General features: G+C 41.0%; 1 protein-coding gene across 1 annotated transcript in view; it reads right to left on the minus strand.

Moving 5' to 3' along the window:
* LOC149471175 (cadherin-related family member 2-like) overlaps window positions 1-12,169 on the minus strand; it is a 133,314-nt gene extending 121,145 nt beyond the window's left edge. Inside the window, exons 1-2 of the mRNA XM_089693690.1 lie at window positions 12,103-12,169; window positions 8,531-8,599 (exon numbers count right to left, since the gene is read on the minus strand). Coding sequence (XP_089549816.1) covers window positions 8,531-8,599; window positions 12,103-12,154 — 121 coding nt within the window. The 5' untranslated portion in view covers window positions 12,155-12,169. The remainder of the gene's footprint in view (window positions 1-8,530; window positions 8,600-12,102) is intronic.
* Between the last annotated feature and the right edge of the window lie 1,738 nt (window positions 12,170-13,907).

Genomic DNA, 13,907 nt, shown 5'->3' on the forward strand with positions numbered 1-13,907 from the left:
GCTGAACGTTTTGATATAAGATTTGTGTAGGTGGGCTTGAAAATGAGGGAGTGATTGCAGTTTAGAAATCATATCCTGATTTTTCAGCTCACACTCTAGCTTTTGTCAGCTCCCACTCTAGTTTTGAACATTCCGCCATTCATTCCTATGAGACCAATTTCACCCCAAAAACGCTGATATTTCGTGAACCATTCAGCGAAATGTTCCACAAAGTAATAGCACACCAATCGGGAACAATCCGCACGTTTCTGTATATTACTGTCTATGTAGTGTAAAAACTGTGGGAGGAGTTAGGGTGGTAAATTTGGCTATAATAATAAGAATATATATGTGAGATAACAGTAAGTGGTCTTGCCATGCAAGAACACTTAATAATGTTGTTACTTTGTATTTCTGACTGAACCTTTATCTCACGCAGCCAGTGGCAACTGCACTGTGCACATGACCGTGAGACAATGCAAGAATTGGCTGTCAAAATGCTAGCAAGAGTTGTGGAGATATGAATTACACAAAATGGTCAGAAGCCCTACCAGTGAATGTATAGGATGCAAGCAAGAGAAGGACGATTTTTGGTATATAATCCTGGAATGTTCAAAGGTAGTTTGCTTTAATTATCAAAAATAATATACATATGCCTTGGGTGTGTCTGTCCAGCATTCTAGATGAGAAAATTGGCAGAATTATACCCATATATTTTAAAAGTCTATTCCTAGATAGAAGGATGATAGTATTAAAATGGATCTTGGCAGAGCCTACCACAATGCCCACAATTCTCACCAATGCATATCCTAGAAACACAGGATACCTTATTAAAAAGTCATCTACACAAAGAGGGTAGTGCTTGACAAATTTGATAAGGTATGAGGTAAATTGTGCACTGCAATGACCACCATAGCGCATGACTAATCCACCTTTTTTTAGTGGAGGTGGATGGGCCATAGTGCAAAGAAACCTCAATAGGCTACCTCCACTCGATTTGACACTTCAGATTTGACTTCCAATATATCTCTAAACATGAAATAAATGTACAATGCAGTTTACCAATCTTTTCTTTAATAATGGTAGTTTATTTATAGTTATACCACAAGAATAAAGTGATACACATACAGTAGATATCACATTAAATTTAAACAACTGCCTTTATTATAAAGAAGTAAAAAAATTGTATTCATTTTTATTTTGTTACACAGCAAAAAACTGAATGCAATGCAAAATCATATAAAAAGGAATAAACGTGTTACTAAACCCACAACAGTAAAATCAGCCTGTATAAGCAGTGAAGCATGCTTGTTATACTCACTGTGGAACCTAAGAGGTTAATCCTCCACATTGTGTAAAAAGGATGTTTGATCTCTCAGTTTGAAAACATCACTGGTGGGAGCCTGACCATGGCTTGGAGTGGGAGCTCAATGTGAGGGCTCCCAACTCCCAAGCACCTCCAGTGTCCCGCTGAGAAGGGGAGAGATGTGTGGGAAGCCCTGGAGAGACTGACCGGGGAGAGGGGGGCCTGCCTGGCTGGGTACGTGGACCGAGGACCTCTGGGAGTGGCGGCCATCATGCCGGGTCTTCCTGTGCTCTCAGCCCTGCGCTGAGTGTTCCCTGGAGCTTAGTGGATGCCGGGCGATCAGGTGATCTGCCGCAAGGGAGCTCTGGGAGGCAGAGGAGCCAGCTGACATTTCTTGAAGTAAGGGAGACGCCGGCTCTCTTCCTCCTGCACACAAGACCGTGGCAGCTGGAGACATGCGGAAAAGGGCTGGGTGAACCCCCCCTGCAATCCACTCATTATGTGAGGGGAATGTCGAGTCCAATGTTCCCCAGAAGAGAGTACCTGGAGCCACCTTACCCCTCACTTGGAGTAAAGGAAGAGTTGTCTTAAAGTGTGGGAAAGTCTCTCAGAGAAGCTCAATCCAATAGAAACCAGAGATCTCACATGGGGGAGAAATATTCCTAATTTGAATGCGGAAAATGTCTTTCATGTAAGTCCTATTTCTATATATGCCAGTGATAATACAAGAGGGAGCAGCCATACCCTTGTTCAGAGTGCAGGAAATGTTTTTCACAGAAGTCCAGTCTGCATATACCGTATATCAGAGACCTCACATGAAGAAGAGGCTATATCCCTGTTCTAAGTGCGGGAAAAGCAGATGAAAAGCCATATGTCTGTCCTGAGTGCGGGAAATAGTTTTCAGTGAACCTTAGTATTCACACACATCAGAGATCTTACACGGGGGAGAAATTGCATACCTGTCCGGAGTGCAGGAAATGTTTTTCATGTGAGTCCTATTTTTATATATGCCAGTGATAACACAAGAGGGAGCAGCTATACCCTTGTTCAGAGCGCGGGAAATGTTTTTCATAAAAGTCCAGCCTGCATATATATCAGAGACCTCACATGAAGAAGATGCTATATCCCTGTTCTAAGTGTGGGAAATGTTTTTTCAGATAAGTCTAGACTTTATATATACAGTATCAAAGATCTTACACAGGTGAAAAGCCATATGTCTGTCCAGTCTTCACACACATCAGAGATCTTACAAGGAGGAGAAGGTGTATACCTGTTCGGAGTGCGGGAAATGTTTTTCAGAGAAGCCCTTTTCTTCATATATGACAGAGATCTCATACGGGGAAAAGCCGTATTGGGGACAAGAGGGTGAGTGAGAGCGGCAAAAGTACTGAGATTAATATATTGCATGGGAACTGAACTGTATATATTGAACTATATGTTTAAAGTGAGGAGGGGTTCACCCAGGCGGTCTTAGAGGAAAATCAGAAGGAGGACAATGTAAAACAGATAAAGACCTAAAAGAAGAGGACCCGGGTAGATGAGTTCGGGAGTGGGGGGAGAGAAAAAAGAAGAAAAGAACTGAGATGGGGATACCCATGGAAGACAACAAATTTTGCTATCAAATCAAAAATAGGCCTCCCCCCACCCCACCCAAAACCAGAACTGCGGAACATTGAAATAGTCCCTGACAGCATGAAAAACAAAGTATCAAAGGGAGGAGGGACTAAGTCTTCCCAAACAGGGTCAATAAAAAAATATATACCCTCACAGGAGAAACAGACTCCAGAGAGACAACAGGGAATAAGTGTAAGAGGTGAGAGGGAAAATGGCGGGGAACGTTCCAGACTATCCCTGGGAATAGCTAATAGTAGTCAACATATGGAAGAAGTGGATATGGATAAAGTAGAAGAACAAGAGGAGAACTCACAGATGCCTACTAAAGCAGAAATAGCAGAAATGTTTAAAGGACTCGAAAGATCCCTAAAACAGGAACTGGCGAATTTACACAAAGACCTGAGACAAATATTATCAAGGGCGGAGGAGACGGAAGAAATACTAGATAAGCATGCCCAAATTATACAGAAATTAGAAAAATGGGCGATGGAATTGAGAAAAGAACAAAGAAATCTGTTATATAAATTGGAAGACCAGGAGAATAGGGATAGGAGATGCAATCTAAGGATACGAGGCTATCCAGAGATCTCCCAAGGAGAAGATTTGACGGGAATAATAACAAGAATGCTGAACACTATAATAGATAGAACTATAACAGAGCCTCTCAAACTGGAGGGAGTATATAGAATAGTAAAATATATACAAGAAGATAGGAAGGAAAAGCCAAGAGATGTAACAGTGCAATTCCATAATTTTCGGGATAAAGAAGAGCTATGGAAGAAGATAAAAGGAAGAGCAATAATAAAATATGGAGAAATAAATATACAGATCTTTGCTGATTTAGCAGCGGAAACATTATTAAGAAGGAGAACTTTGAAACCATTATTGGAACAGATGAGAAAACAGAATGTTCGATATAGCTGGGGGTTTCCAGTGTGTTTGATCTGATGGTGAAATGGACATTCAGCAAGACTGAGATTCCCCGAAGATCTGAGAGACTTCTGTGAGAGACTTGATATACAGAAAATAAATATCCCTGGTTGGGAGGAAGAAGGAGAAATGTGGGCTAAGGAAAATGAGGGGTGGCAGGTAGCCAAGGAGAAATAGAGAGTAGGAATAGTAAAGAGGAATAAGATGGGAGGGAGGGGGGGTCTCTTTTTTTATTTTTTCCCCCTCTCTCTCTCTCTCCTCTCTCTCCATTTCTGTCTCTCTCTTATGACTTTTGAAGTTTACTAGAGTATGGCAGGACACGGAGGAGGAGACACGCTTATTGGGGAAAAGTTCATGGTCAGAGTTTCACCTAAAAGCGGAATCAAAGGTGGGGTTAGGACCACAAATGATTCATAGGCAAAATGTAAGCCGGGAGGGGGAAGGGTATGGGGGGGGGAGTTGGCAACCGGAGATTATACAGGAAAATAGGAATCATATTCTGGAGAAATAGAGGACGAAGAAGGTATAGGGAAGAGAGAGAGAGTAAGGGGACAGGAGAAGAAGGATGAGAGGAGGTGAGAAGAATGGAAGAGATTCACTTCGTGAGTTATAATGTCAAAGGTTTAAATAGCCCAGGAAAGAGATTTAAGATATGTAAAGAACTTCAGCATAGACTCTCTTCAGTGGTATTCCTACAAGAGACACACCTTTTACAAGAAACAAATGTGAAACTACAATCCAGATATTATCCAGAGTGGTATTATGCAGATTCCCCAATTAACTACTTGCCAACCGCAGATAGCCGAATGACGGCTACACTGCTGCCGGCCAGTTCTGGGAGGGCGTCATATGACGTCCTCCCAGAACCCGCTCTCCTGTGCGCCCCCGGGGGCACGCACCCGGTGATCTCCGTGATTGCTGTGTCCTACGGACACAGCTGATCACGTGATGTGGTAAAAGGCTAATCACAGCGGCCTTTTACCACATGATCAGCCGTTTCCAATCACATGCTGATCACCGGGAAATGCAATTGCCGCTTCTTGGCTGCACTTTCCTCATGCTGTCAGAGCGCGAGGAAAGTACTGCCGAGAACCAGCAGTTCTCAGAGCAGGGATTGGCACCGATCATCAGGGCACTGATGATCAGTGCCCTGATGATCGGTGCCCAGCAGTGCCGCTTACAAGTTCCGCCCACCTGTGCCCAGCAGAGCACCCACCTGTGCCCAGCAGTGCACCCACCTGTGCCCAGCAGTGCCATCCAGCTGTGCCACCTACCTGTGCCCAGCTGTGCCACCCACCTGTGCCCACCCACCTGTGCCCACCAGTGCCACCCACCTGTGCCCACCAGTGCCACCCACCTGTGCCCATCAATGCAGTGCTGCCAGTCAGTGCCACCAGTCAGTGCCCAGCGGTTGTGCCAGTCAGTGCCCAGCAGTTGCACCAGTCAATGCCTAGCAGTGCCGCCAGTCAGTGCCCAGCAGTCATGCCAGTCAGTGCCACCTATCAGTGCTGTCTATCAGTACCCATCATCAGTGCCGCCTATCAGAGCTGCCTATCCGTGACACCTCATTAGTGCTGCCTATCAGTGCTGCCTATCAGTGCCGCCTCATCAATGCACATCAGTAAAGGAGAAAATTTACCTGTTTGAAAAATTTTATAATAGAAACAAAGAAATTTTTTTTTTAATTTTTTGCACTTTTTTTGTTTATAGCGCAAAAAGTAAAGTGCCCAGTAGCGATTAAATACCACCAAAAGAAAGCTCTATTTGTGAGAAAAAAAAATGATCAAAATTTCATATGGGTACAATCTTGCATGACCGCGCAATTGCCAATCAAACTGCGACAGCGCTGAAAGCTGAAAATTGGCCTGGTAAAGAAGGGGGTATAAGTGCCCGGTAGGCAAGTGGTTAAACGTGCAAAGGGAGTGGCAATAGGATTTGCAAAAAATATAAGGTTTAAGTTGGAAGAGAGATTGGTAGATCCGGAAGGGAGATTCCTTTTCTTGAAAGGAAAACTACAGGAAATAGAATGTACATTAGCAAACATTTATTTCCCAAATAAGAATCCTGAGTTATTCTTAAAAAATATTCTAAGGAAATTAATGGATTTAAAAAAAGGGGATTTGATTGTGGCTGGAGATTTTAATTTGTATAAGGATCCCCAAATGGATGTGATGAGAGATAGTAGTAGATCTCTGAAAAACTTGAAAAAAATGTTGAAATAATGTCAACTCGTAGATATTTCAAGAATTAAACATATGAAGGAAAGAGACTACACTTTTTACTCTCATGTACATGAGATGTATTCAAGATTGGATTACATACTGTTGGACCGTAGGCTTATTGAGTCTCTGGTCAAAGTAAATATAGAAGTTATGTCAATTTCTGACCATGCCCCTGTTACAATGCAATTGCTATGGGGGAAAGAACAGAGAGGAGGAAAATTAGGGAGGATGAATGAGTCACTTCTCCAGGAGCAAGAGACGGAGTGGAAAGTTAAGAAGGAAATAGAGCAATTCTTCTAAGAAAATGACTACGGTGTGGGAGGCACATAAGGTCTATATTAGAGGTATTTGAATAGCGATAGGAGCAAAAAAGAAGAGGGAAAGAAGAGAAAAAAGTAAATACACTCTTAAGGGAACTCTGTGAATTAGAGCAGACACATAAAAACAGAGTAACAAAAGAGGTCATGCAGAAGATAATAAATAAAAGGGAAGAATTAAATAACATTTTGGAAGAAGAGAAGAGGAGAGTGTTTAATAAAATGATAAGTGAGAGATATAGATGGGGGGATAGACCAGGAAAGTATTTAATGAGAGCTCAGAGGAGAAAAAAATCTAGGAATTATATTGAGAAAATAAGAGATAATAAAGAATAATTGGTTCACTCAACCAAAGATATAGTAAAAGTGTTTAAAGAAAATTACAATAAGTTATAAAATATTAAGACTCATGGTACCATAGAAGAAGATGAAGTCAGCGATAAAGAGAGAAGACTGGCATATTTAAAAAAGGCAGGATTACCGATATTAAATGAAGAACAATTAGAATCCCTAGAAACTGCTATAACGCAGGAAGAAATACATCTTGCATAAAAAGTCCAGGACCCGATGGGTATACAGTGAGATATTATAAAAAATATGAAGAGATTCTATTACCTAAGTTGAGAATATATATGAATGCTCTGGGAGGAGAGATGGAGATGAGGAGGGAATAATACTCACTGCTCAAGCTATAGACCAATTTCCTTATTAAATATAGATACTAAACTATATGCAAAAGTACTGGCAAGTAGATTGAAGGACTTAATGCCGAGTTTGATACATATAGATCAAGTGGGGTTTGTCCCAGGGAGAGAGGGCAGAGACAACAGTTTAAGATCTTTGTTCCTTATACAAAAAAGTAGGAAAGAAAGAACTCCAGTGTTGGCACTTGCGATTAACGCTGAAAAAGCATTTGATAGAGTAAATTGGGGATATATGTTAGACACCTTAGAAGTAATAGGCATGGGACCTAGAATGAGAGTATGGATTAGGAAATTATATAGCTAACCCTCAGCAGCAATAATGGTAAATGGGGATTTATCCGAGTACATTGGGATGCAGAATGGAACAAGACAGGGATGCCCTTTGTCCCCATTGTTATATGTTCTGTCTTTGGGGTCTCTTTTGGCTACCATCAGGAATAATGTAGATATAAAAGGAATTGGGGTAGGAGGCATAAGGTGGCAGCTTATGCAGATGACATGTTCTATGTAGGAAATCCGAGGATAACATTACCAAACTTAATGAAATCTTTAAAAGAATATGGAGAGATGTCAAACTTAAAAATTAACCCAACTAAAACAGAGATCTTAAATATAAACCTTACAAATAGAGAGAGAGAAAAAAAAATGTTACAGGAGGAATTCCCTTTTATTTGGAGAGAAAGAGATCTAAAATATTTGGGTATAAAACTTACTCTATCTTTAAAGAATTTATATAGATTAAATTATATCCCACTATTAAACGAGATTAAGGACGAAAGAAAGAAATTAGGAAGAGGATTTCAGTCATGCATTGGTTGGATAAACTTGATAAAAATGGTAATCGTTCCCAAAATTCTATATAAATTTCAAATGATAGCAATTAAGCTCCCAGAGGCATATTTTAGAATAATTAAAAAAATTATAACATCATTTATATGGAGAAATAAGAAGCCCAGAATAAGCTATGAAATCTTAAGTAGAGATAAAGGAAAAGGCAGACTGGGGGTAACAGATATGAAGAGATACTATAATTCAGTAATATTGGCAAGAATTTTTGATTGAACACATAATGCACAGGGGAAAAGTTGGGTAAACATAGAAAATACATTAAGTCACACGTATTTAAGTAGAATCATTTGGTTACCTCCTCAATTTAGAGGATTAAAAGATAGCACAAGTTTGTTTACAGGTAATGTTTTGAGAGTTTGGAACACTTTACACAAAAGGGGTGGGAATTTAATTCATTGTTAATGCCCCTAGGATCTACAAAGTTTTTTCCTCCAGGTAAAGAGAGTATTACAGGGAATTGGATAAAGAAGAAAGATGTTCAATTAAAAGATTTAATGGTGGGAGAAGAATTGAAAACAATAAAATATTTAAATAAAAAAAAAAAATCACTGGTGTTTTAATGCATTCATGGAGCTTTAAAGATGACGTATTGAATGAAAAATGACTCACCAACTTCAGTGTCTTCTGGTATGCGTATAAAGGGAATGAATCCAATTGTAGGTTTACTGTTTGCAGAGACTGAAAAACAAAGGGGCACTTATACATGATAAGATAGAGGTTGATTCCTATCTTCTGTAGTGCTTTGCAATTACCTGTGTCAGCTCTAAGGTGGAAAAGAGACTTATAAACTGCATTTCAGAAAAGGTTTGGAGACTAAATAAACATATTTATGTTGTGTTGAACCTAAACTGTAGCCATTTCTTTTAGAATATATTTATATTTCTTGTGCTCAGTTAGGTTTAGTAATATATTAACTATCTGAGAATTCTGTTTCAAATTACCTGCAGTACCTCAATGTGAAAGTCCATAAGGTGCAGCAGGGGAATGTCTGTGAATACTGCATGCAGAAGCTCCTGAGCAACAGAATTGGCCAGTGCCCTTTCCCTATCTCTCAGTCCTCATGCACACTGGATGTTTTGATAACGTAATGTTAGCTGTGTAAAGTCAAGTTAAAAATGTTTTTCAGCTTTTTGTACCATTTTTGCATTAGCATTTAGCGGCGTTTTCCCGTGATTTTCAATGATTGTAAAGTAAAGATGACCACAGTTAGGCTATACTCTGCTTCATTATGGTAGACTTATGGTTTTGGGTTTAGTCTACATACAATGACACCCAATACTAGATGATGTTATGAATGAATTAAGCAGATCATCGTAAAACTTTAAGTAGTTGCGAGGCTAAGTATCATTCTTTGACAATTGTCCTTCCACAGTACATGGTGATGCAGCGTTCACAGTATGTGACAATGCACTGCTTGCTGTTGCTTTATCCTGCAGAATACGTTCCACACAAATTGCCTCTCAGCTGCTTTTCTGTTTAACAGGTTTCTGGCTAGTGATGTCTTATACACATCTGAGATGAGGTTCAGGGGTGATAGATTCAGGTGATGAGAACCAGAGGTTTTATGCTAGGATTTTGTCTACTTGACTTGTGTAGTTTTTGACAGCATCAAACATGAACCAAAAATGCAGTAAGCAGGACTTTTAAGGGGCCCTTTCACATTGATCAGTTTTTTGGTTAAAACTAGTGGAAGAAAAATGCATGACAAATGCCTCCATTTAAATCCTATGGAACCCTTCACAGTGGTCCGTTGCTTTTTTCATTTTCAGTTGCGTTTTTAAAAGTCCTACTTCCTGCATTTTTGGTGCATATCTGGTGTGGTAAAAAAAAAAAGCACCAACAATGCACCCCTCCATTGAAATTAATGTAAAACACAGCAAAAATGAATCAAAAACACAACGCACCTGTGGGAAGTGCCTTGTCCAGTCTGTCTAGAGGAAAAACGCAACACAAATGCATGCAAAATGCATTGAAATTGCAACGCACCTGCAGCAAAAATGCATATGCGTTTTTGCCACATTTTTCAATGGAAGAGCATGAAAGCAGCCCAAGAAAGCACCTTACAGTTTTCACAGGATTTAAAGGGATGCATTTTTCATTCATTTTTCTTTAGCTTTTTTTACCTGAAAAACTGAAAAGGCCCTTATTGTGTTTGGGTTGGATGAAGGTGGATCAATCATACAATAATCTCGGAATCATACAATAATTAATTATTCCGAAATGAATTTAATTTTATTTGTTTTGTTATAATTCAGAGATTCTGACGAATCCACCTCCATCCAACTCAGAGTGCATAAGTATTATCTCCCAAAATAACAAAATTAACACGTTAAAAGCTGTATTCTGAAAATCAAATTTGAATCAAGTCCAAATATAATAAACATGTTCCAAAAATGAATCATTTTAACATAAAAAATATGACTAAATGAAATTATGAACTTATCAAACGAATCGGATATAACAAAAAACACATTTTTCCGTCATACACATCTCTAGCCATATACAGTTTAATTCAACACAGATTAAATATACCCTACGTAGCCAGTTATAATAACTGAAATAATATATATTAGTTACATGATGCACAAGAGCTATTTGTAGGTGCAATTTCTCAGAGATCTGCTGAAAAATTATTTGATCTGAATGGATAGAATGTTGTAAAACTATACATATACCCTTTGAAGTGACTAGCCTCAGGTGATACACAGAGATTAAACAAATCCTCCTAACAAGTCCACGGAAGGGACACTTCCGTGGGAAAGGGACAGGGGCTGCTGTGTCTTACCTGTGTACGCGACCCCATGTCCCACGTCGATCCGGTCCACAAGGCGCTGCTGGAGGAGGGGTACAGAGGGTGTCCATCCGGTATCTTCATCCTCCTGGATCTTGATCGCAATGTGGGCGAGATGACAAGCCACCCCTCGAATCTGGCCACACCCCTGGGATCACTGGGCAGCCTGTGACAGCCTGTCCCTCCCTCTGCAAGCTCTGCCTCCTTGTCGGTGATTGGACGCCAGATCTGTAGCTCAGAAAAGGCACACAGGCTGCCAATCACAGGCGAGGGGGCGGAGCTTGGAGAGGAGGAGCTGATCGGCAGCGCAAAGATTGAAGATCAAGTGAAGGAGCAGCTGGAGCAGCTGATGGGTACGTGTCTGTGCCTGAAGGCGGGAACCTGGGCTGGAGCAGGGGTCAGCACAGCGATGTAAGTATAATTGGTGGGAGGAATAGTGTCCCATCATTAGTGTCAGTGTGGGAGGAATAGTGCCCCCTCATTGGTGTCAGTGGAAGGAATAGTGCCCCATCATTGGTGTCAGTGTGAGGAATAGTGCCCCATCATTAGTGTCAGTGGGAGGCATAGTGCCCCATCATTGGTGTCAGTGGGATGAATCGTGCCCCATCATTGGTGCCAGTGGGAGTAATAGTGCCCCATCAATAATGTCAGTGTGGGAGGAATAGTGCCCCCTCATTGGTGTCACTTTTCCTCCCACTGACACCAATGATGGGGCACGATTCTTCCCACTGACACTAATGATGGGGCACGATTCCTCCCACTGACACTAATGATGGAGCACTTTTCCTCACACACTGACACTAATGATGGGGCACCATCATTGGTGTCAGTGGAAGGAAGAATCATCATTAGTGTCAGTGTGGGAGGAATAGTGTCCCCTCATTGGTGTCACTGACACCAATGAGGGGGCACTTTTCCTCCCACTGACACCAATGATGGGGCACTATTCCTCCCACTGACATCAATGATGGGGCACGATTCTTTCCACTGACACTAATGATGGGGCACGATTCCTCCCACTGACACTAATGATGGAGTACTATTCCTCACACACTGACACTAATGATGGGGCACTCTGAGACCAGAGCAGAGGGATAGGACACATGCCCCTCTACACAGTCTCATAGTGAAACATGCACAGCTGAGACTGTCAGTCATCTTATATGTGCTGGAGTGGGGGCAATGCCATATTCCAAGATTCTGTGGTGTTGGGATAGCCTGTCAGAAGTGACTAATGCAGATAGCAGGGGGAAGAGAGAGGAGACATAAACCGCACTCAGTGCCTTAGATTGAGGCTAATACACACTATAGAGGGATATCCACTGTTCATTTCTCATTTCAAGGTTTACAACCACTTTAAGCAAGAGTCTATATGATCTATAAAACTCACCTTGAATTCCACCCATAAGAAGCAGTGGGATCAGGAACAAAATGTAGACCATTATTCCAGCATTTGTAGCCTGCAAAAATAAATATGGAATGTAAGAAATAATTTTAATTCATGTTGATGGTTTCACCTTTTAAAGCATTTAAAAAGGCACGCAAAGTGCAAGTGCAACATGAAAGACGACCTGTTTGAACCAGAGATATTAAGGTAAAGTGTTTGAAGTAAAATTTTACAGGGGATTTTCCCATCAAATAATTTGAAATCCCCTCTGAAGTAATATGTAGGACTCCTCGCTAATGCCAGCCAGTCCCTAATGCAAAGCTCAGCAAAAACAGACTTTCTTTGATTGAAACCCCATATAGCCTCGCCTGAACAGAGAAGATGGATGGGGTATGGCAGGAGGGATTCCACTGTCTTATTAACCACTTACCTACCGCGCACTTATACCCCCTTCCTGCCCAGGCCAATTTTCAGCTTTCAGCGCTGTCGCACTTTGAATGACAATTGCGCGGTCATGCAACATTGTACCCATATGACAGTTTTATCATTTTTTTCACACAAATACAGCTTTCTTTTAGTGGTATTTAATCACCACTGGGTGTTTTGTTGGTTTTTTTTGCACTATAAACAAAAAAAGAGCAAAGAAATTTGAAAAAAAAAGTTTTTCTTTGTTTCTATTATAAAATTTTGCAAACAGGTAATTTTTCTTCTTCACTGATATGCATTGATGAGGCTGCACTGATGGGCACTGATGAGGTGGCACGGATAGGCAGGACTGATGGGCACTAATAGGATGCACTGATGAGGTGACACTGGTGGGCATTGATGAGGAAGCACTGATGATGCTGCACTGATATGCAGCCTTGATGATCACTGATGGACGGCGCTGACTGACGGCGCTAACTGGCGGAACTGCTGGGCACTGATGGGCGGAACTGCTAAGCGGCACAGATGGGTGGCATGTATGGGGGACGCTGCTGGGCATAGGTGGGAGGCATTGCTGGGCAGCACTGCAGGGCACTGATCATCAGTGCTGATCTCTTCCTGTGACAGCTGCTGGTTATCGGCAGTACTTTCTTCACACTGTGACAGCGCGAGGAAAGTGCTGCTGATAACCGGCAACTGTATTTACACTGTGTGAGATAAACCCGCGCCTGAACCCAACCAAGTAATTAATTAGTGCTGCTGTTTATAGATGAAAAAACTTCAATACATAATTTTAACTGACACCACAGTGCAAAAATTAATAAAAATTATGCATAATAATAATAATTGTCAGTGAAAAAAAAAAAAAAATTTCATCAGTGAAATAAATATATGTGAAAATATAAAAAAAAAGTCCACTGTCCCAAATCAATGGTGAAGAAAAAGTGCTCCAATCAACAAAAAACAGTGCTAAAGGAACTCCAACGTGCTCACACCATCCCTGACCATATTGGAAGTCACGGATGGTGTGGGCACATTGGAGTTCCTTTAGCACCATTTTTTGTTGATTGGAGCACTTTTTCTTCACCATTGATTTGGGACAGTGGACTTTTTTTTCATATTTTCACATATATTTATATTTGTTTCACTGATGAAATATATAAATATTTTTTTTTCACTGACTATTATTATTATGTATTTACACCGTGATCTGCTGTGTCATTGGACACAGCTGATCACGTGGTAAAAGGCTGCTGGAGGATCACCGGGTGCACATCCCTGATTGCGCACAGGAGGACATCATATGACGCCATCCCTGAATTGGGTAAATGTGCTACAGCTGTCATTCAGCTATAGAGCGGTTACCAAGTGGTTAAAGTGAA

This window comes from Staurois parvus, unplaced genomic scaffold (assembly GCF_062004578.1).
Source record: "Staurois parvus isolate SC_StPar_1 unplaced genomic scaffold, SC_StPar_1.0 ptg000025l, whole genome shotgun sequence".
NCBI classification, from domain to species: Eukaryota; Metazoa; Chordata; class Amphibia; order Anura; family Ranidae; genus Staurois; species Staurois parvus.